The 21374-nt window shown below is 36.0% G+C and overlaps 1 protein-coding gene across 2 annotated transcripts in view; it reads right to left on the bottom strand.

Annotated features, from left to right (window-relative positions):
• Positions 1–21374, bottom strand: part of enpp6 (ectonucleotide pyrophosphatase/phosphodiesterase 6) — a 126107-nt gene that overhangs the window by 38096 nt on the left and 66637 nt on the right. For both annotated transcript variants that reach the window (XM_051928448.1, XM_028802125.2), the window contains exons 3-6: positions 19999–20110; positions 15953–16094; positions 5904–6083; positions 5551–5688 (exon numbers count right to left, since the gene is read on the bottom strand). In XM_051928448.1, coding sequence (XP_051784408.1) covers positions 5551–5688; positions 5904–6083; positions 15953–16094; positions 19999–20110 — 572 coding nt within the window. The remainder of the gene's footprint in view (positions 1–5550; positions 5689–5903; positions 6084–15952; positions 16095–19998; positions 20111–21374) is intronic.

Genomic DNA, 21374 nt, shown 5'->3' with positions numbered 1-21374 from the left:
ACCACAGAAATAGACTTCAAGGATGCATTTATTTTACCCAATTATAAATGCTCTCATGACGAATAATTAGTAACTAACTATCTATTAGAGAAAAGCTGTCTGGCATAACTGAACTAATTCTTTTCTTGGCTTGCATTCATTCCTTGAACACATACACAAAATGTACCTATTAGGAAAAGTATTATTTATTATGTCCACTTAAAGTAATTTTGGGTTACGAGAGCTCATCCAGGAAGAGCTGGGTGTAAGATCGGAAGCAACCTGCATGGAGTCCCAGTCTTTTGCAGAAAACATCCACACACACAAGCCTACACACAAACACAGACAAACTCACTCTCTCTCTCACACACACAACTTACTTCTTAAGAGTTGCCAAATAATCTAATCTGAAACTTTAGAATTCAGCCAGAAAAGAGTACCCAATGAAAAATTGGGAAAATGTGCAAAATCCACATACACAACATCAAAATGCAGAAGTAGCACTAATTACTTTTCCACCATGCTGTCCCAGGGCAAAAACTATATTTGTAAAATGGATCAATTGATTAATATAAATGATACTTTCATAAATGAAAGTAACAATTACTAGAGAAAGTGGTATGTATCACAAGAACGAATATACATAAAGGACATCCTTACATTGCCTCATCAACTGTTTTGGTCTTTTTCTTGGCTTGCATTCATTCCTTGAATAAAATAGTATTTTGCTACTTATGTAACAGCTTTCATGATTCAGCTTTCATGATGCAGAAATTCTAGTTCATGCTTTTATCACTTCCCGTGTAGATTATTGTAATTTACTCTTTTCAGGTCTTGTTCAGTTTCAGTTACACTGAGTTCCTGTAACAGCTCATTTAGAATAAAAACTATTTGTCCTTCTTACATTTCCAATATTCTCTGTCCTTACACACCTATAAGCTTACTCAGATCCATAGGCACTGGTGTACTTTCTATTCCTTTTACATGTCTGTCTACTGTTGGAGCCAGACCTTTCAGTGTAGCTGCTCCTATATATACTCTGGAACAACATTCCACAGTATCTCAGGGAATGTACAAAAATTATCCTCATTCAAGTTCAACCATAAAACACATCTTTTTGCTTAATATTATCATTCTTTTGTCCAAATTTGGCAGTCTTTACTCATAAGTTCATCTTTTACAAAAAATGGTTATATTTTCTAACTTATTTTATAATATTCAATGTTATTTTAACATGTTTATGCTTAAATTCTGTTGCACTGTATAATTTTAATTATCCTTGTAAAGTTACCCTGTAAAGTTTATGATAAGGCACTATATAAATCAACATTATTATTATTATTATTAGTGCACTAGAACCACCTTATAAAATATAAAACATGTCTGCTACATTCAGCAGTTTTTGTGTTGCCCCTTTTTGCAAATTTATTGTTGTTCTCCATCAAGATACCATTTTACTAACAATACATCATTTGCTTTAAAGGCAGATGGTGAGCCCTCAGTTGTGTATCTGTCTCATCTAATTATTGCTGCAGAGCTGATATTTTGATATTGAATTATGAATTGGACATTCTACACACTTTATACATTATACTGTATCTTTATACTGGAAAACAAGTAAATTGCCATCTTAGACATTTTACTGCAGTAACACCAACTTTTAGACACAGATTTTCTCCCAAGGTATACAATCTAAATGCCTAGTTCACATAGTTGAAATTACAGAAAAACTAGTAATTTTATATGTTTAAGTGTATTCTTGGAAAGGACTCGATCCTCTTCCCCCCAGCACTTCCGGGTGTGGCGGAAGCCCTGAGGTCCAGGGCTCCCAAGGCATTGGGGCGCCCCCTGGCGGTGACCACGGGCCCCTACAGGGTTGAGCTTCAAAGCTCTGTCCCGTGGTCCCCATAGCCACCAGGGCAGTCACCCACACGTGGTAGGCGTAAGCCCTCTTCCGGTCCTCCGGGGCGTCCCGGCTGGGTTGCCCCCCCAGCCACCTGTGACAATATATATAACATTCCATAAAAAACATTCCATACATGCAGGTCAAAGTTTAACAAAACTGGTTTGAAACAAATCGACCCCTATCCATGAGATAGAGAACTAGGTTAATATAGCTGCATTTTAATAATAGTAAAAATATGTAAATAAATAAATAAAGATAGACTAGAAAAAGAGGGGAGAGAATCCACTTCCTCAATTTAAATGCTTATTGTAAAATGTTTTTATCAGATCCTGCCAGGTTTTGAAAAAGTTTTGCACAGATCCTCTAAGTGAGAATTTGATTTTTTCCAGTTTTAAATAATATATAACATCAGTTATCCACTGACTTAAAAGAGGTGAGTTAGGATTCTTCAAGTTGACCAAGATAAGTCTATGTGCCAATAGTGTAGTAAAGGTAATTATAATTTGTTTGTCCTTCTCCACTTTAACATTAGAATTACCAAAGCTTACGAAAAAACTTGTAAATCCGGCCCACCTTAAATCTGCTCGCACCTCTCCGTCAGCGTGTTTTGTCTTGTAAATGTGTCGAGAAGCCCAAACAGCAAGCAGCCTACTATCCCATCCTCCCACCACCACAGAAAGTGCAAAAATCGCTCTCCCAGCTCAAGTCTGGTTTATCTGGGAGTGAAGTAGTACCTAGAGCTGTATAGGCTAAAATAATATATCGTTATTTGGAACACATGCATTTCACGCGTGTTCTGTGTCTACAAAGATCTATGTAAGTGTAGGATGACAGAAAATGCAAGAAATGTTGAACACATACCTAAAAGACAAACTTTTTCCATGTTTTAGTACTAACGACAAAATATAGACATGAAGTGTATAATATGTGAAGACTGAATTCCAAATATCAAATAAGCACTTTCACAAAAGGTATAAGTATAACAGAACAACTGCACTTTTATTCAAGATTATAACCGAAGAAAAAGAAATTGGCATAGTGGGGGTTGTTGTAGTGACTTCTTTGGTAGTACAGCGGTGAGAGCTGCTAACTCCTATTCAAAGAGTCGCCGGTTCAAGCCTCCCCGCCTCTCAAAGTAAACATTTTGTGTAGTGAGCTGCTCTTATTGTTGCTATTATACAATAAAAACATACATTTGATTTGAGTCTGTAATAGCCGGTGTAAATTTATGGTACTTGTAAAGGTTAGTGTTTTTTTTTATTCACTTTTATTCTCTCAGTCGCGTTCACGCTCCTCCCGATCTGACACTGTTAGTTTTCAAATAAAGACGTACTATAACAGAGGTGAACTCGGATGAGGACAAGGGTTCTACATCGGAGAAAGACAACAGAAGCATCCCCCACCCCCCACAAGAAACTGAAGCTTACTGAGCTCGCCAACATATCGTGCAAAGTCCTGTTTTTGATTATGTTTTGTGATGGTCTTTACATAAGAAACATTTGTATGTTACTTATATTAAAGCCAGATCGACTGTTATTTACCTTGATTTATTTACTTATCATCCTACAGTGTAAAGTCACAAGTAGACTGCAGAGCTTCTTCTGTTTGATCGACAAGGGCATGCTCACAAATTACAGTGTGTAAATCCATGAAAAATGCCTGCGGACACTTCAGTACATGATCAATGGTACAAGAATGCAGTCAGACTTCTTTTTTGGGCACATACACCGTCCACATCTAAACGCTAGCATGGAGAGTCACTCGGGTACTGAACAGTCTATAGCTGCAGGTGGAAGCTGCTGTCGGACTTTTGCAGTCACTGTACTTTGTATATAAAAGTCAGATCGAATGTTATTTACCTTGATTTATTTCCTTATCTTCCTACAGCGTAAAATCGCAACTAAACTGCAGAGCTTCCTGTGTTTGATTGACACGGGCATGCTGACAAAGTACATGTATACTGAAGTGACTTTAGCTGCAGGTGGAAGCTCCTGTCACACCCTACGCAACTGTGTTTGATTATTCAGGAAAAGATCCCAGTTGCCCAACGAGAGAAAGACTTTCCGAGCTTATGAAACCATTTTTGGACAAAGTCAGAACCATAAAGACAGTTGCGTGGGGCTTGGTGCACACCCAAAACATATGGCCCAGTGATTCTGGAACTTGATTGCAATGTTTGCAGGTTGGACCTTGCCCGGGAAACTATTCATATATTTTTGGTATTACAAGGACACGCAGAGCAACAGCTGGAGACTATCTCAGCAACAATAAGCTCAAGATACACGCCGAACCTGGATGGATATTCCAAACTATTCGTGAACATCATTGGTAAGTAGTGTAGTATGCGACCGGGGCTCTTGCCCGGCCAGGACGCATCCACACAGGGAGGATTGGGGAAGTAAGCGTGGCCAGAGCGTTACCTCCCCCAGGACACTAGATGGCAGTCCCCCTGGGTTGCAGCGGAGCCTCGGACTCCCACAGAGCTTCATGGGAGTTGGAGTTTGGTGCAGCCCTGTTGGGATCCACAGGCACCGCCAGGGGGTGCTGCAGCAGGAGCTGCTGAGCCCTTATGGGCAGTTCTTCTGCCACATCCTGAAGTGCTGCCGGAAACGAGTAATCAAGCACCTGGAACACTTCCAGGTGCTTTATAAAAGGAGCCAGCAGCCACTACTCGGGGACCCAGAATTGGGTGGAAGAGGACAAAGCTTGACTGGTGTAGTGGAAAGGAGAAGAGAAACAGAAAAGACAAGAAAGCATTGTGTATGTGCTGTGCTTTGGACTGAGTTGTTGTGCTTGTGGGAGACAGGGAAGACATTTCCCACAAGGGAAAAGAAAAAATAAAATGTGTGTGCCCTGAACTTGTGTCCCACGGTTGTCTGTGTCGGGTTCAAGTGGCAGTGCCAGCCTGGGTGGTCCACAGTAGTGATGAGTGAACCTTGCAGAATTCACTTTATGTTTGGGAACTTCACTAATTTTGATGAAATGCATTGAAGTCATGAGGAGCTGAACTAGTTTTGAATGAATTATAACGGTGCAATGTTCTCTTAATTGTCTCTGAGCATTACAAAAGCATCTGCCAACTATGCTTGACCAATTATTGTGGTCAAAAATGTAAATGGGTTATTGATTTCTGTTGCTACATACTGTATATCAACAATTTTCTTTTTAAAATGCTTTAGAGAGTATGGATGCTTGAAGTTTTTGGAGTAACTAATTTTCTACACACCATCCTCACACATGCTGTTAAATTAAACCTTATTCATTTTCTCAGTGTCTGTTGGGTATAAACTGTACTGATTACAGGAATGTTTGCATTGAGTGTTTGCAAAGGCATACAGATTATATTAACTGACATCTCTCAATTGTCCCAGTAGAGGTGAAAACATGAGCATGCTCTGCAAAGGATAGGTACCCTTGCAGAGATCAGAAACTAGTGAGTCATCTGGTTTGTAACTGGTTTTCATTATTACACAAAAAAGCTACATTCCTTAAATAGAAAAACTCAGTAAGCTTCCTAAAGCACTGCTGTAGCTGAAAATATAGTATTAATTGTAATAACAGTCTTGAACATTCTTATTCTCATTTGAAACCTACATTAGGCTAGCTTGTTTTATGTCAGTTAATTAGCTTTTAAATTAATCTGATTACTTTAATGTGGCCCTTACCTCAGTAATAAACCATCCTGGTTCTGCAACTAGTGTCAGTGGAGACACATATTTTCCTTTCTTGTAATAAAATCGCTCAGGAATGTCCTCTTTTTTATATACTTGCATATTTTTTGCTTCTTTCAGACTGTTGTATATCTAGATAAAACAAAATACTGTGTTCATTAATAAATCCATACTACTGCAGATAAAGCATAATGCAGTTAGCAAACGGTGCTTACTCACTTCTCATATTTCCCTTGGTTAGTGAATGTTTGACAATATTTTCAGAGCATGTAACACATCCAGTTTATTTTTATATTCACTATGACACAGAGCTGACAGAATAAAAGTATAGATAAATACATACTTACTTTCTCAGTTTTTCCATTTTGGGGCCACAGGTTCACAACAGGTCCTCTGTCCATCATTTTCATGATATCTGACATGTTTATGTACGTTTTCAATTCAACAACTTTTTGTTTCCACTGAATGTCTGTCATGCCGTGATCCGAAAACAGTATAACATTGATGTCATTTTCAAGTTTCATTTTCTGCAAAGAGTTTTGATAGTAGATGTTAAAATTGCTATTACTGAAAATAAAAAATACAAATGTTAGGAAATAATTCCCCTGGTATTTTCTAAATTTTGAATCTGCACATACCCCAAATTCTACTATTCTGACATCTTTTACAGGTGTTAGATTTTTAAGGTGCCACAGGGCTTCTGATCATCAGGTTTAAACTAAGCAAGGTAGTCATTTTTCCTATTACAAAATAATCAAGTTTATTTTAACTTTATTTTACTATATTTACCACAGTTAAACGCAGTGCGCAGACACTGTGATATATGTACTTATTTTAGTCACATATAAATGCAGAAGGTACAGATAAAACTGAGAGACTAGTAGGAGTATGACAGACTGTTACTCAGTTTTCTTTTTATAAGATTAATGAATATTCAGAATTTTATTTGCTCTGGGAATTGTATAGACAGTAATTTTCTTCTGCTGCTCCCATTCATTGCAAAATGACAATAAATTATTACAATTTATATTACAATTTATTCACTCATTTTTTCTCATTTCTTTTCAAATGTAAAGGCCTACATAACACATCATAACATTCTTTAAAAGTTAAATACAATTAGGTTTGTTGGAGCAGGAGCCTATTTCAGCAGCACTGGCACAAGGCAGAAATCAGTCTTCTACAGAGTAACAGAACATTACAGTGCCCACACACAAACTACTACAGGGGCCTTAGGGAATCACTATACTCTGTATGTATGTGTGTGCGTGTGAGTGTGTGTGTGTACAAAAAAGTGACCTAGATATGGACCGACAGTGCAGAAAACAGGACAGATGGGTAAATGAAACAATGCCAGCAGGACAGTAGAACTTACAGTATGTTAATAGAGACTGCCCCAAAAGTGGTAATCGCAGGGGCACTATAAAAGTAACAGGGCAGTGGAGCCATGCTCATATTTAACAGAAGATCCCCTAATAGCAGGGATTTCCATTAAGGTGTGCAGTGTGTGGCTGCTGTATATACAGGTAAAGGTGGTCAGACTACCGTAGATTGCTTACCCTTTAAGTGTTTGCTAGGGATTATAACTGCTGGGACACCAGGGACCAGGGAATCAGATTCCATGACAGACCCAGGAGTTTGAGAGAACAATTCTGACCCTGAAAGTGACCGGTGGAGCCAATCTGGAAGTATCTCCAGTGACTTTGAGTATGGAATTGACTTAACACAAGGGTTTAACTGGAGAGAGAGAGAGGAAGGACATTGTTTCAATGAAGAGGTATGAAAGGTGAGGGAGGAGGTTTGTTTTAGTGCTATTTATAAGTGGACAAGTGTACCTGACACTGCATCAAACAGACTCAAGAAAGCCCTCTATAGTTAATCCCTGTAGGACAGCTATGGTTTTTTACTGTGTATTTTGTAAATAGTTACCCCTTATGTTTCTCCTTGTTGGTTTTCATTATTATTGTTCATAAAAATTACTTTTTTGATAACTTGGGCTTCCTTGGCATTTTTCTGAGTTTCGGGACACCTCTTGAGTGGCTCACATTGTTAACAATGTATATTCACACTAAGTGTTGCAGTGCTTGGCTAGCAACTGTTACTATGGGCCGGGCATCAGCAATGGTTCACAGGGCAAAGATCTGTTTTGGCACAAAAGTTCAAAAAAGACGGATAGTTACTGTATATTTGTAATAAGAGCACAACTCTGCAAGCTAGGCTACAAAGAACTCCCCAGCAAAACAAGAGACTCCACCCAAGGAGACTATAAGATCATGGAGGTCTGCTAAGAGTCTGTAAGACATTCAATTTGATCAGTATTTGTGTTATAGAGCTGAGGAAGGAAGGACTGTGTAGCACCTAAAATCAAGATTTTCCTCTTAAGCTGATGGAAGGCAATATAACATCCCAGACTGAAATATGTACATCCAAGGAGCATCCTGTTACACCTTGAAGGATATCATGCAGCAAAATAGCTGCTTTGGAAACATTAGTGAGACACAGTAATTTAGAAGGGAGAAAGATTTGGCTGTACTTGGGAACAGAGGGATAAGCCCCTAAAGTCAAATGACATTGTTTTATAAACCAATAAAGCAAGATTTGGAGTGCCATAGGTTTTTCTTGCTTTAATATTTTCCTTTTGTACTTTTTTACTGTCTATATTTATTCCTCTCCAGTACCTGTTTACACATCTCATAATATATTTTGCCTAGTACAGGGTTATTTGGGTATATTGATAAAAATGGAAATTGTCTAACTTTGGATTTACCATAATATGGCAGAAATTATGACACAAACAATGCCATGTGATATTTGCCTCAGTAAAGGTCCATGTGTCTGGTGGCTGGGCAAGGATTTGACTGTCTCTAATTTTTTTTGGTTGAACCTTTTATCATTTTGATTACCAATGATGCAGCTGGAGAAAGATCAAGTGAAAAGAAGAAACCAGACTGGGTCTGGAGGAGGAATTCGGTTATGATTGTTGAACTATACAATTTACTTGACACCAAAATACCCACATCGACCACAATACTGTATATGAATAGACATTAGGAATTAAAAAAATATATATTATATCAAATTTTGTGACACAAAATACTGTCAAAGTGAAATGTGGTCTTATATCGTGTTTTGAATGATATTACCAAAATTAAAATAAAACAAAAAGGCAAATGAAAATGTCTGTAGTGGAATGCAGAAGATTTAAAAATCTGATAAAAAAATTAGAACTAAGGTATAATGTATCAATTGACTGCACTTTGGTAGAACTGTTATTCACTGTCCATATAATGATGTTGCTTACAAAGAGCTACCTCTAAAGGCTGAAAAGTGTCTGCTTCTGACGGTATACCATTCCCTGTCCCTGGGTAGCAAAATCCAGATTCCAACCTCTGTGCCAAGAAATATGGGTCTCAGAAGATGATGTAAGTGGCCAAAGGTTTAGCCAGCTAACATGACACAGGATCATATTCTTGAGGCAAATAAATCCTATGCAGTCCTGGTCTTGCAAATGATCTAGCAAGTAGGCAGAACCCATTTGCAACAGGCATTCATCATGAATGCTGCAGGTCTCCTGAGACCCAAGTAGTCTCAGATTTCCATGCTATTGGATAATCCTGCGCGAGTGAAGTGGTGTGGCTGTGGATAGTGTGCCCTTTTCACCACCAAATCCACAAATCTTTGCACAGGCTTTGTCTTCTTTCTTTTTCATTTAAAGTCCTCAGGGGATGGGGGATGGGTGACAGGAGCAGGCATGGATGTTGTTGGAAGCTTTTAGTCTGAACCATATCTGGCACTGGCAAGATAGTCACTGGAGACAGACCTTGGTATAACTGTCTTTTCCAGTCCTATCTGATTGACTGAGCAGCCCTGTTCAGAGGGACTACTGCTCACCTCCTAAGTAGGATTGGTCAAGACCCAAACAACTTGTCCCAAGAGGCTTCCAGCCATGAGACTGCACCTGGCAGAGCATCTCCATTGGCAGTCAGAAACATACTTGAAAAATTACAGTTTCCTGCCTGGAATGTAAGGACTTTCCTTGACAATATCGAAGGACAGCATTTGTTGCTGCCGAGTTTAAGTGTTATAACATTGACATTGTGGCATTGAAAGAAACTAATTTCAATGAAAACGGATCTCAGAGTGAAGGTGGAGAAAGCTATACCTTGTTCTGGGAAGCTTCCAGCCAAATTCCCAAAGATAAATGGCGTAGGTTTTGACAAAAAGAACTCCCTGTTGCAGAACCTAGTGGAGTTACTTGTTGGTATAAATTACAATCTTATGGCCACTCATGTGGCATGAATTTTTGACATCAAACAGTGGCTATTCTCTACTCTTGAGTCAATGCAGGATTTAAATGCCAATTCTTACTTCTATTTGGACACTGTCATAAGAAAAGCTACTACACAAGATAAAACACTTCTTATTGTAGACTTTGATGTTGGTACCATGTTGGTACCATCTTTGAAATCTGGAGAGTGGTGATCAAAATATATGGAGTCCTTAAATGGAATTCTAGTGGACAAGGGTTACTGACCTTCTGTGCGGAACACAATCAGTGTACCAAACATACAATCTTCCAGTAAGCTGACAAATGTAAATCTACATGGATGCAACCATTATCTAAATGTTGGCATCCACTGGATTAGGTCATTGAACGTCAGTGTGATATGCGGGACGTCAAACATACTTAAGCTATTTGTGGAGCTGACTGTTGGATGAACCATCAGCTTGTTCAGACCTGCATGCATTTTATTCTAAGGCCTCTCTTAAGGAAACAACAGCAGTGGCTTTGGCTCAACAATGACGCTTTCCCAATCCGACAATCCAAGTGACGCTCCAGGAAAATCTATGAATATTCCTGCAAGTTCTCCCACCATTGCATACTACAGATGATCTGGACAAGGGTTAACATAATACTTGTTAATCTATTCCATGTTTCTACGGTTCTGTGTGTGAAGAAAATTATACCCTCCATGTTCCTGCTGAAGTCATGATAAAATAACAGACTGCACCCACTGTACTAATGCTTTTAATAATTTTAAAAACCTTCAGTAATGTTACTTCTTAATCTCCATTTGCTTAAAATGAAAAGGCCCAGCTCCTTTAATCTTTCCCCATACAGTAACTCATACCCTGCAGTCCTAGAATCAGCATAGTCGCTCTTCTCTGGAATTTTGCAGCATTGCTATGGTGCTTTTTTTGCAGTCTGGAGACCAGAACTGCACACATTACACCAAATCAGGCCTCACCAGTGTTATATAAAGCTTAAGTACAAACTCCTATGACTTGTAATGTATACGCCAAGATATATAATTTAATATTCTATTAGCCGTTTAAATGGCTACTGCGCATTGTCTGGATTTTGATAATGACAAGTCCTCTGCAACTCCTAGGTCCTTCTCATGATGGTGTATTCAAATGTAACATTTCTACTTACTAAGTGTAATACTGTACATTTACTTACCTTAAATTTCATCAGCCACAAATTTGCCCGAGCCTGTATGCTGTCTGTGATTTTATAGATTAATTGCAAACCCTCCCGCATATATATTTGCTCTTTAACGTCTCTGACATTTACTCACACTATTATTAGGCTTTACAGAGTCATTCTGTTACATGTTGCGTATCCTCAGAGATATACCCTGTATATTGTACTGCTCTATATAGAAGTACTCCTTGAAACTATTTAGTATTATATTTTGTATGTTTTTTTATTTTTACGTATTTTCCTATACTATGCATAAAAGAATTTTCTACTTTTGCAAGATTATAATTTTACTTTTGTCAATTAAAAGTTTGTTTTTTATATAATACCTCCCTATGCCATGTAGTCTCTATACTGTAGTACTAATTTGTTGTATGTGGAAGGTAGTTACTGTACATTGGCAAAAAAGAGGCTTTTCATATATTATGTAACAGATGTATTCCAAAGTGAAACATAGCCCTCAATTCATGAAGATTGCATTCATAATAAATGCATACTGCATTGTCATTTAGAGAGGAAACTAATGTAATCGGAGAAAAATTAGATATCAAGAACATGTTATAGGAATAAAGTTGGAGCACAATGACAGATGGAGCTTCACCATGTAAATTAGATGTCTGTGATCCTGCACAATTATATTTAAATTCACATATATAACCATTATCTCACTTGTGTCAATGACCCTGGAGGCATACATTACATGCAATGACTTCTTGAAATGGAGAGATGAGTTTGCAGTATGATCTTGGAGTATGTCAGTAGAAAATGTGCTACTTAAAAAAACTGAAGTTAACCTTCTCTAAAGACTACATTTAGATGATGCCTGTACTGTCAGAACTGTGAAAATAATGCCACTTTTTGTTTTATTTTCTTCTTTTTATAATGGTGAAATTATCAATACCATTTTATGTTTTTGTTTATATATTAATACGCATTTTTTGTTTTTGGTTTTTATCAGGGCATCAATTTTGTGTGTCTGATCATCTTGACATTATGTGATTGCTAGGCACGTGAAGCCTGTGTTATGTGAGGCGGTCAAGCTATGTGAGACGGCTGCACTGTTGAAGTAGTGTCTGAACTTTGTGCAAATAAAGGGAACACAGACAACACAGGAGTGTTTAAAAAAAGTGATATGTGTTGTTTGGTTGCTCATCACTAAGTATTGTGTATTCTTAGGATATTTCCAGACCAGTACTGCTTGTAAAATGGAAAAAAATGTGGTAGTAGTAGTGGTACAATTTATTAAAGTGAATGGATATATCAAAGATCCCACTCTACACATAAGTCTCAAAAAATAAACCTCTAGGACCCACTGTCATTAGAAAAAACGCAGGTTAATATCTATTTGCTATTGGCCATCTACAGGGTGGTCCAGGTCTAATTATGCAATTATGCAATTTTCATTACGCTATAACTTATTAAGTTTATTATATAGAGAATTCACAAAAAATTATTTTTGTTGCCGATAGATGGCAGCACCTGCCATGCATTCGTTTATTGCAAGATATTTCTAACAGTTCTTTTGTCTTGCATTGTTTTCCTGCATTGCATTAAAAGTAGCATAGTTAGATCTGGACCACCCCATAGTCATCCAAATGGACCACCCTATAGTCATCCAGCCTCTCCATGGGAATTCTAAAATGTATTATTGTAAAGACACATTTCCATAATTTTATTAAATATGATAACCTTATGATGTTTAATCTGTCATTTGCTTATGACACATCAATTGTAAGGAATAGGGTTCAAGAGCAGTAAACATAACTTGATTAAAATGGCAGTGCCACCATGTGCCACCACAAGACATGAAAAGGAGAAAGAAAATTTAAAAGACATTATAGCAGCAGTTTACTATTTTAAGAGAATGACTAGGGAGATAAACCTGAAATCATAAGGTGGCCAGTTTAGTCCCCAGTTTATCATGTGACTCTGAGCCCTTAACTTTTCTCAAATTGGGAAGTATCACATTTACATTAATAATAATAATAATAATAATAACAATAAAAATAATAATAATAATAACTAGACTTTCTATTGATCTCCTTCATTTCCTCTGGTGGTGATTGGTGTCACTGTCACATTGGTATATACTGTATATTTCTGATGGCCTTGTAGAAACCTAGGAGTGGATGTAATTAAACAGCATTTGACCCTTGTGTTACATATCCTTCAAAATAGTAAATCAGACAATGTCCATGGAAGGGATAGGTGGCCATTTAGTCAGCTATACCTCAACATTTCTCCACAAACTGTGGGCCATATCATAGGAATACCCAGTGGGGCTCTGTTACAGGGAAACATTTAGTGCGCCTTCTCTGTAGTGAAGGACTAATGGTACCCACAGCATAACACTTAAAACAGACTCATTGCACATGTACTTTGTTGATACTTTGTTGCATGCCTATGTCGATCAAACACAGGAAGCTCTGCAGTCTACTTATGACTTTAGGCTTTAGGAAGATAAATAAAACAAATATAGGTAAGCAATATTTGATGTGGCTTTTATATAAGTGACATATAAATGTTTTTTTATATAAAGACCATCAAAAAACATAATCACAAACAAAACATGATGCCTTGGTGAGCACTGTAGGCCCTGCTGTTTCACTGAAGAACATGTGTGTGGCAGATTCACTGGCAGGATGACGCCCAATCTCTTGCTGCATCCAAATGGTGCCATCTTTTGCCTTTATGCCTGGTGCAGCTATGTTGTTCTTACGTGTGACTGGACATTTCTCGCTGGGATGGCTTCTGTTGTCTTTCTCCAATGTAGAACCCTCATCCTCACCTGAGTTCACCTTTGTCATAACAGATATTTATTTGAAAACTAACAGTGTCAGATCGGGGGGAGTGTGAACGTGACTAAGAGAGCAGTAAAAAAAAAAAAGGTAACCTTTACAAGTAACATAAATTTACACCTGCTACAGACTCAAATGAAATGTATGTTTTTATTCTATAATAGTAACAATAAGAGCAGCTCAATACTCAAAACGGTAAATGCAGGAAGGACCCGGAATCGAACCCGCAATCTCTTGATTATGAAACAGCAGTTCTTACCTCTGCACCAGCCAAGTGGACGTTTCTGCATTGTACCCTAACCCGATTTCTTTTTCTACAGTTATACTCTTGAATAAAAATGAAATTGTTTTGTTATACTTGTACCTTTTGTGAAAGTGTTTATTTGATATTTGGACTTCAGTGTTCACACACTATACATTGGTTTGATTTCAGCCTATTTAATCTGAGCAGCATTTCTCCCTCTACAATTTCCAAATTAGTCAGTACCTACTTAGTAGTCCCATTTACCGCTGGGAGGTTATCTACTTCCTCACCTCATAAAAATTCTTATTTAGACAATCCACTATTTCACTGTCTGTAGTTTTTAATTCCCTTTAACTACTTCTGAAGAACTTCACCTTGTCCTTGACTGATCTTTTACTACTAAAATACTGAAAGAATTTCTTTGGGATGTCTTTCACCTTATCTGCTATATTCCTCTCCTCTTTTAGCCTTCCTAATGTCCTTCTTAAAGGTTGCCCTCCTGTTCTCATAAGCCCTACAATTCACATTGGAGTTATTAGTCTTATACGCTTCATACAGCTATTTTTTTTCCTTTGCAGCTTCTTTTCAACCTTCTTAAAAATGTGCGTCCCCATCATTGTTATTTATCCAGGTTTCCATTATTGCTATAATATCATAATTATGCTCCTCTACATACAACTCCAACTCACTTGTCTTATTTTTGATTTTCCTAGAAGGTGACTGAAGTATGACATATGCATTTTTATTTCCAAGTATCTTTAAATGTCACAAGCTCTCAGAACCTCTAGCATATACCATGCAAATATCTTCTTATATCCTAGAAGTATCCCTAAATGGAATATCTTGCTTTTTTCCTTTTATTAAAACCTCATTGTGAAAACCAAACCAAATTGAGTTCAACATATTCATTTAATCATTACTTGCAGTTATTCTAAAACTAGACAACCTTCTTAAAATTGAAATATTCATATCAGCTGAAACAATCACCTGGCCTGTTTGTTGAGGAAAGGCTTATAAACCCTTTCTAAGATGCTCTTATTAAAAACAGAAATTCAGCTATCTTCTCCATACATGTTCGGTACATAAACAACCTACAATGTTTTATTTTCTACATCACAAATACATTTAACATTACAAAAACTAGGAAAGATAATGTAAATTGGCTTGGTATGAGTGATTGTAATGTATGATTGATCCCTGCAAAGTACTGACATTCCAGTCAGAACTGAACCTTACATTGTGCCCTGTGCTGCTGGGATAGGTTTTGGATCTCTAATATCATGAACTGGAAAGAGGTTGCTACACTGAGGCAATTACCCCAAAAAGGTAAATGGAATAAGTTAACATTTATGGCTATAGAACACTGATTGTCACACTAGGTTTGATAAAGGAAATTTCCTGTTATTTATAATTACAGTATCACTGTTTTGATTTTTAGTATAGATTGTTATATTTACCAAATTATGTATATAGGCATTTATGATCCATTCATTTGAAATTAATAACAAGTAATAATGAAAATTCTCTTTCTATCTACAAGTAATCATGCCACATATTTATTTCATGACAAACCCAAATAATCTATACAAAATGTAAAGAAAAAACATAGCGGAGACATAAATTCTGGCAAGACTGCATCTGAGTATGGATCTGGACCTGAAATTTAGATACTGTTAGTTGGTAACACTATCACTTTGCCATGCTAAGCCCATCATTTTTCAAACTTACTTAAAAGGAGTAAGAAAATAGTTTGATTAAAATATGTCACCCATGTTTATGTCCCTAACCCACATTAATTTGCTATATATAATGTAACAGAATAAAAAGAACAGAAATGTCAGAACTTTTCAAAGTATTGATTAGTATGACCTTGATTTGTTCAGTCATTTTCTTCAGAGCACTGTCTAAATCTTTTAAGGCATTTTTCCTTTCAGCTGACCAAGGGCCATAGTGGTGTCCTTCAACATCAATTCTTTCATAGTAAACTCCTGCCATGTCTGCAGTGCCTTTGCTAATGAAATAATAAAAATATACATTGTTTATTTCTATCAAAAACAAATGTTAAAAAATTAAAAGCACTTAAAACATAATTTAATAGGAATAGTGGGACAAAAAAAATCTGAAAATAAGTTAAAGTAAAATCAAAAATATTGTTTAAAAGTAAATCATTGGAATATATACACTATATTTCCAAAATACTTACTTATTTAAATTAAAAGACATTCCAAAAATAATAGGTATATTGAAATTACAAAGAAATGCCTGGCAATACTGAAATATTAGGTATTGTAACTAGACATTTCATCCAACATCTCACTATGGAATGAAAAGTGTCATCAGATGCTTCAATTATGAGCACATTCTTAACTGCAAGGAAATTACTGATGATACATAAAGTGCATTAATTCCTTCTGAAAGCAAAAAATGTTTATTTTCTGACATTCATGCAACATGCATATAATACCCGCATTTGTACTACAAATATTAGAAAACGAGGAAAGCAATTTAAAGAAAGGAACATTGTAGGCAAGCCCAACAGTATTTACCTTTAATCTCCCTCAAAGTAAGAAAGGGAAAAAAATCAATGTGTTCGTAAGAGAGAATTCACATGTTAAAATAAGTAAAATGACAGATGAGACCAGAATAGAGCATCATGTGGTCCATCACTTTAAACATGACTAAAACAGAGAAAAAAGATCCACACGACTATATTCATGCTTCTAGAATGCTGGTGAAGCCAGGATGGGAATTTTTTGCAGAAGGAAACATATGTAGGTAGGTATCCAGGTTTGACTGATATTTGTTTCATATTTTATTGAATTGTAAAATTAGCAAGCTTATTGTTTTTGATGCAGTCTTTATAAATATGTGATGTATTTTAAAATATTTTTAGATACAATGAAATGAGTAGATTACCCTATTGAGTTCAACTCACACATAAACTTAAATTCTTATTGTCTAGTTGCACCATGTTAATTTTGTTTTTTGTTTGATGCAATCTTCATCAAAAGAATAAAAGAACTATTGATTTATTTCAGGATAGTAATTTTGTATACTACTAAAATTTGTCATGGAAAATAAACTTAAAAGAGCTAACCTGATTATATATGCCATCTCTTTAATGGTTAAATATTACATAATATGTCTCTTTTCGTTTTGCCTTTTGGGCATTATGGTTTTAAATATTCATTTATATATATATCATCATTATCATGGTTACATCATTGCATCACCATTTTGCAGATTTGTTTTTCTATGAGCACCACCATTTTCAAGTTTGTTTTAATGGGTGGGCTGAATTGTCATGAAGTATGCTTTTCATCATTGGTCACATGATTTGAGCAAATTGATGTATATGACATCACAGACACACTATAAAATGTACCAATCCTAAAATCTGTGCATGTATACGAAAGTACAGCACAATTTTTTATTACTGCCGAATACAAGAAAGCAGGAAATATATTAAAAGATTACAGACTCAGTGACCACACTGCTCTTGTGTAAGACAATATACAAGACTCTCGTGAGTGTGGGCTATCTATTCTCAATGCTTCCTAGGAGTCTGATAACATCTGTCTCTGTGTGTATTTTTCTCCAGGACTTCACCAGCCAACAGAATTATCCATCCATCCATCCATTTTCCAACCCGCTGAATCCGAACACAGGGTCACGGGGGTCTGCTGGAGCCAATCCCAGCCAACACAGGGCACAAGGCAGGAACCAATCCTGGGCAGGGTGCCAACCCACCGCAGGCCAACAGAATTATGATGTTACAAAACAAGAATTATTGGCCATTCTGCCAATTCCATTACAAGAATGGAGGCATTGCCATATAAGTAGAACACCAATTTGTCATTTACATTAACCATAAGGACCTCACATATTTAAGAATAGCAAACATTACGTAATGCCTGAGAAAACAGATGGCCTGCATTTTTAGTCATTTTTATTTTGTAATTTCATATAGAGTTGAGAGTAATAATATAAAAATGGATGTACTCTGGCATCAATAAACCAGGAACCAGAATTGATTATACCAATCAAACTTTTGAAACAGTAATAGATGTGGAAGATTCTGTAGACATTTTACATTTGGGGTCAAATTCTCCATTTTTTGATGAAGGCAGCTATTCTATTAATTAATTGAATGAATTAATTGAATGAATTAATTTATGTGAGCCCCAATATTTTATTTAGTCACATATAAACATATAATTGTGGTTAAAGAAAATTTTATTTTTTTGCTTTTTAGTGAATTTATAACTAAAATATATAAAATTGTTTTACTTAAAAAAATTTTTTATATACTTTCATTTTTACTTTTTAGTTTTTGACTATTTTGTCAATGATTTTTCTTTAAAATTTTTTTCATGAACGGGAAGCTTCTTTTAAAGTATTACACAATACATCTTCTTTGCAGAATTATTTGAATACTAAAAAGAATTATATTTTGGTCTCTATTTTTCTGTCCAGGCTCTTATGGGATTAGTGCTCGGTCGCTGTGAAAAAAAAATCGAAGACAGAAAGGCAAGTTTACGGCAATACTTCCTCACCGTGATCATCAAGGTGGTACTCCTTCACAAGAGTAAACAAATAAAGTTGGCACACATATTTACCCACTTCACTCACTGGAAGAGGCAAGTGGGGGCAATTGATGCATCTCTCACTTGTATGCTCCTATATCTCACTATATTCTCTCTCCGTCATTGTTGTGTATGTGTTAATTGGAATCGCATAAACCTTGCATAAACCTTGATTACGCTGAAATTTGTTATGTAATTGCATCGGTTTTGACAGATTATTGTATTGTCATTGATACTGAACACGTATGCAAAATTTGAAGAAATTTGCTTCGCCAAAAGAAGGTTTAACATCAGTTGCAAGATTTGACCCAGACAAACAAACAGAGAGAGGAGTCAAGTTAAATAAAATCGTTTAATGAAAACAATTAGGAACAAATTCTGGTTATGAATTTTGTTTGTTTTTTAATTTCATTTTGCTTTTTTCTTTGTTTGGTTAAACAACCTTCTGTGTTAAGACATCTGCAATGATTCTAATGATTCCTTTGCCCATGCCCCTAAGCAGAACATTTTCTCTTCTCTATCCTTCAAAACAAGAAATCCTGTCCAACAGGACATTTCACCTTGTTCTACTCAAACATGATAACTATATTTACAATTTACAATACTGTAGTATATAACTCAATATAAGTATGAACTGTCAAGAGGCCAATTCTGTAAACTTAAAATAACAACAAAATAAGAAATGGAAATTACGAAAAGAGTTCCATTGGAAATACATTTCAAAGAAAGATGAAATGCCACAGTCAGTTTTTTTCTATGATATTAACCTCAAAAAACAAGAACAAGCCAATCAGGCCAACATAATTAATTATCAACCATCTGCAAAATACTGTCAAATTGAAATTTGAACATCTCCAGAGTACATCTCACTCCTTCAATGGTAATGAATTAGTTTTCTGAGTGGAAAAAAAAAACTTTGCAACATTTGTCTAAAATCTACCCTTAAACAGCTCCTATCTTTGCTCACCTGTGCTCTTTGAAGGACTTCTTTAAATAGTGTCAGCTGACCTTTATCCTGCTATTTAATTTTAAAAACTTCTAGTATGTCAACTTTTAATCTGTACTTACTTACACCAAAGTGATCAAACTCCTTCAATCTTTTATCATACTGTAGCTCATACATTATTTTAGTAGCTCTTCTCTTCCCTGAACTTTTCCCTGGCACTGATAAGTCTTTTTTGTAATACAAAGACCAACATTCTGTAGCTTATGAACCCTAATGTACATCCTAAAAGAATATGCCTAACATATTAATTAATGACTGGAGCTCAGAAGACATACTGTGTTAATGGAAATACAACAAGCATAATATCTTCCCTTAAAGCTTACCTTAATACTTCAATTGCTTTATCAATAGCAGTTGAGAAATCTTTATCAGAAGGATAATTGTAGTATTCTTTGCAGAAAGTTGGTTTTACTTTTAGAATTTCAACCTCACAACCTAAAAAATAAAACACATGAATTTACAACTTTGGTTTTTGTATAAATAAAGAAATTGATATGCAAACATTTTTTTTCTGTCAAAGGTTTACAACTTAACCTTGAAAGTTGTGTAGGTATGAAAAGTCAACAAAATAAATATTGCCAGTGTTGCAGCTCCTCCAGGTGGAGATAAGCCAATTTAGGTGGCTTGATCATCCCTCAGGCATCTCCCATGGGTGTTGTACAGCGCAAAGCTGAGGACACACTGGCCCAGAAGAACAGGGAATTCCTTTTAAAGGAACTAAATGTTGTTTTTGGTATTCTGCCAGTTAGCATATAAAATAAGCAAACATCGCCAAGAAAAGTAAACAGAAAATAACATAAGCTGAGATCCAAACACCCATTTTATTAACATGTCCGGGTCCTCTCCGAAAACATATCTAAGGTAATTTGTTTATCTTGACTATCTATCTCTACTCTTAACCCCTTCCGAAATGCTAATGCTGTGCTAGGACATGATAATTGTTTAATAAAATCTTCCGTAAAAGTGCACAACATTAATACTCTAATAACCAATCTGAATGCATGTAGAAAATCTAGGCAATACGGCATAAACACCAATAATTTAATTACAATTACTACTTTAGATGAACAATGTATTAAAACTATAAAAACAGACTATAGATTAAATAAAAAATACACACAGAGCGGCACTAACAAAAATAACTTAGTTCCTGTACCAAATATCAATAAAGCACATAGTATTCATCTCTGCCCCTCCAAAACATAAAATATGGCACTATTAAATGTTAGAGCTTTAACTAACAAGACGTTTTTTATCAACGATCTTATTAGTGATAGAAAAATTGATTTTATTGCACTAAGTGAAACATGGCTTAGCTCAGGTGGCACAGCTGATTTAATTGAATCTGCGCCTCCGGATTACAATTTTACTTGTGCAGATCGCCAAGGAAAAAGAGGCGGCGGCCTAGTAAACATTTACTCAAGCCGGTTAAAATGTAAAGATGTCAGTTTTGGTAAATTCAAGTCCTTTGAGTATCTCACCGTTGTCATTCATGGAGATTCTCACGTTCTAGTATTATCAGTGTATAGACCTCCTAAATTTAACGTGTCTTTCTTTGAGGAATTCTCTGACTTAATGTCAATTTTAATTACGAACTATGACACACTCTTAATAGTCGGCGACTTTAACTTTCATATAGATAATCAGTGTGACCAAAAAGTAAAAGAATTCATGAACCTCCTGGACTCTTTTGATTTGA

This window comes from Erpetoichthys calabaricus, chromosome 5 (assembly GCF_900747795.2).
Source record: "Erpetoichthys calabaricus chromosome 5, fErpCal1.3, whole genome shotgun sequence".
NCBI lineage: Eukaryota > Metazoa > Chordata > Cladistia > Polypteriformes > Polypteridae > Erpetoichthys > Erpetoichthys calabaricus.
The sequence above is the reverse complement of the archived record's forward strand: the minus strand, read 5'-3'. Positions and strand labels throughout refer to the sequence as shown.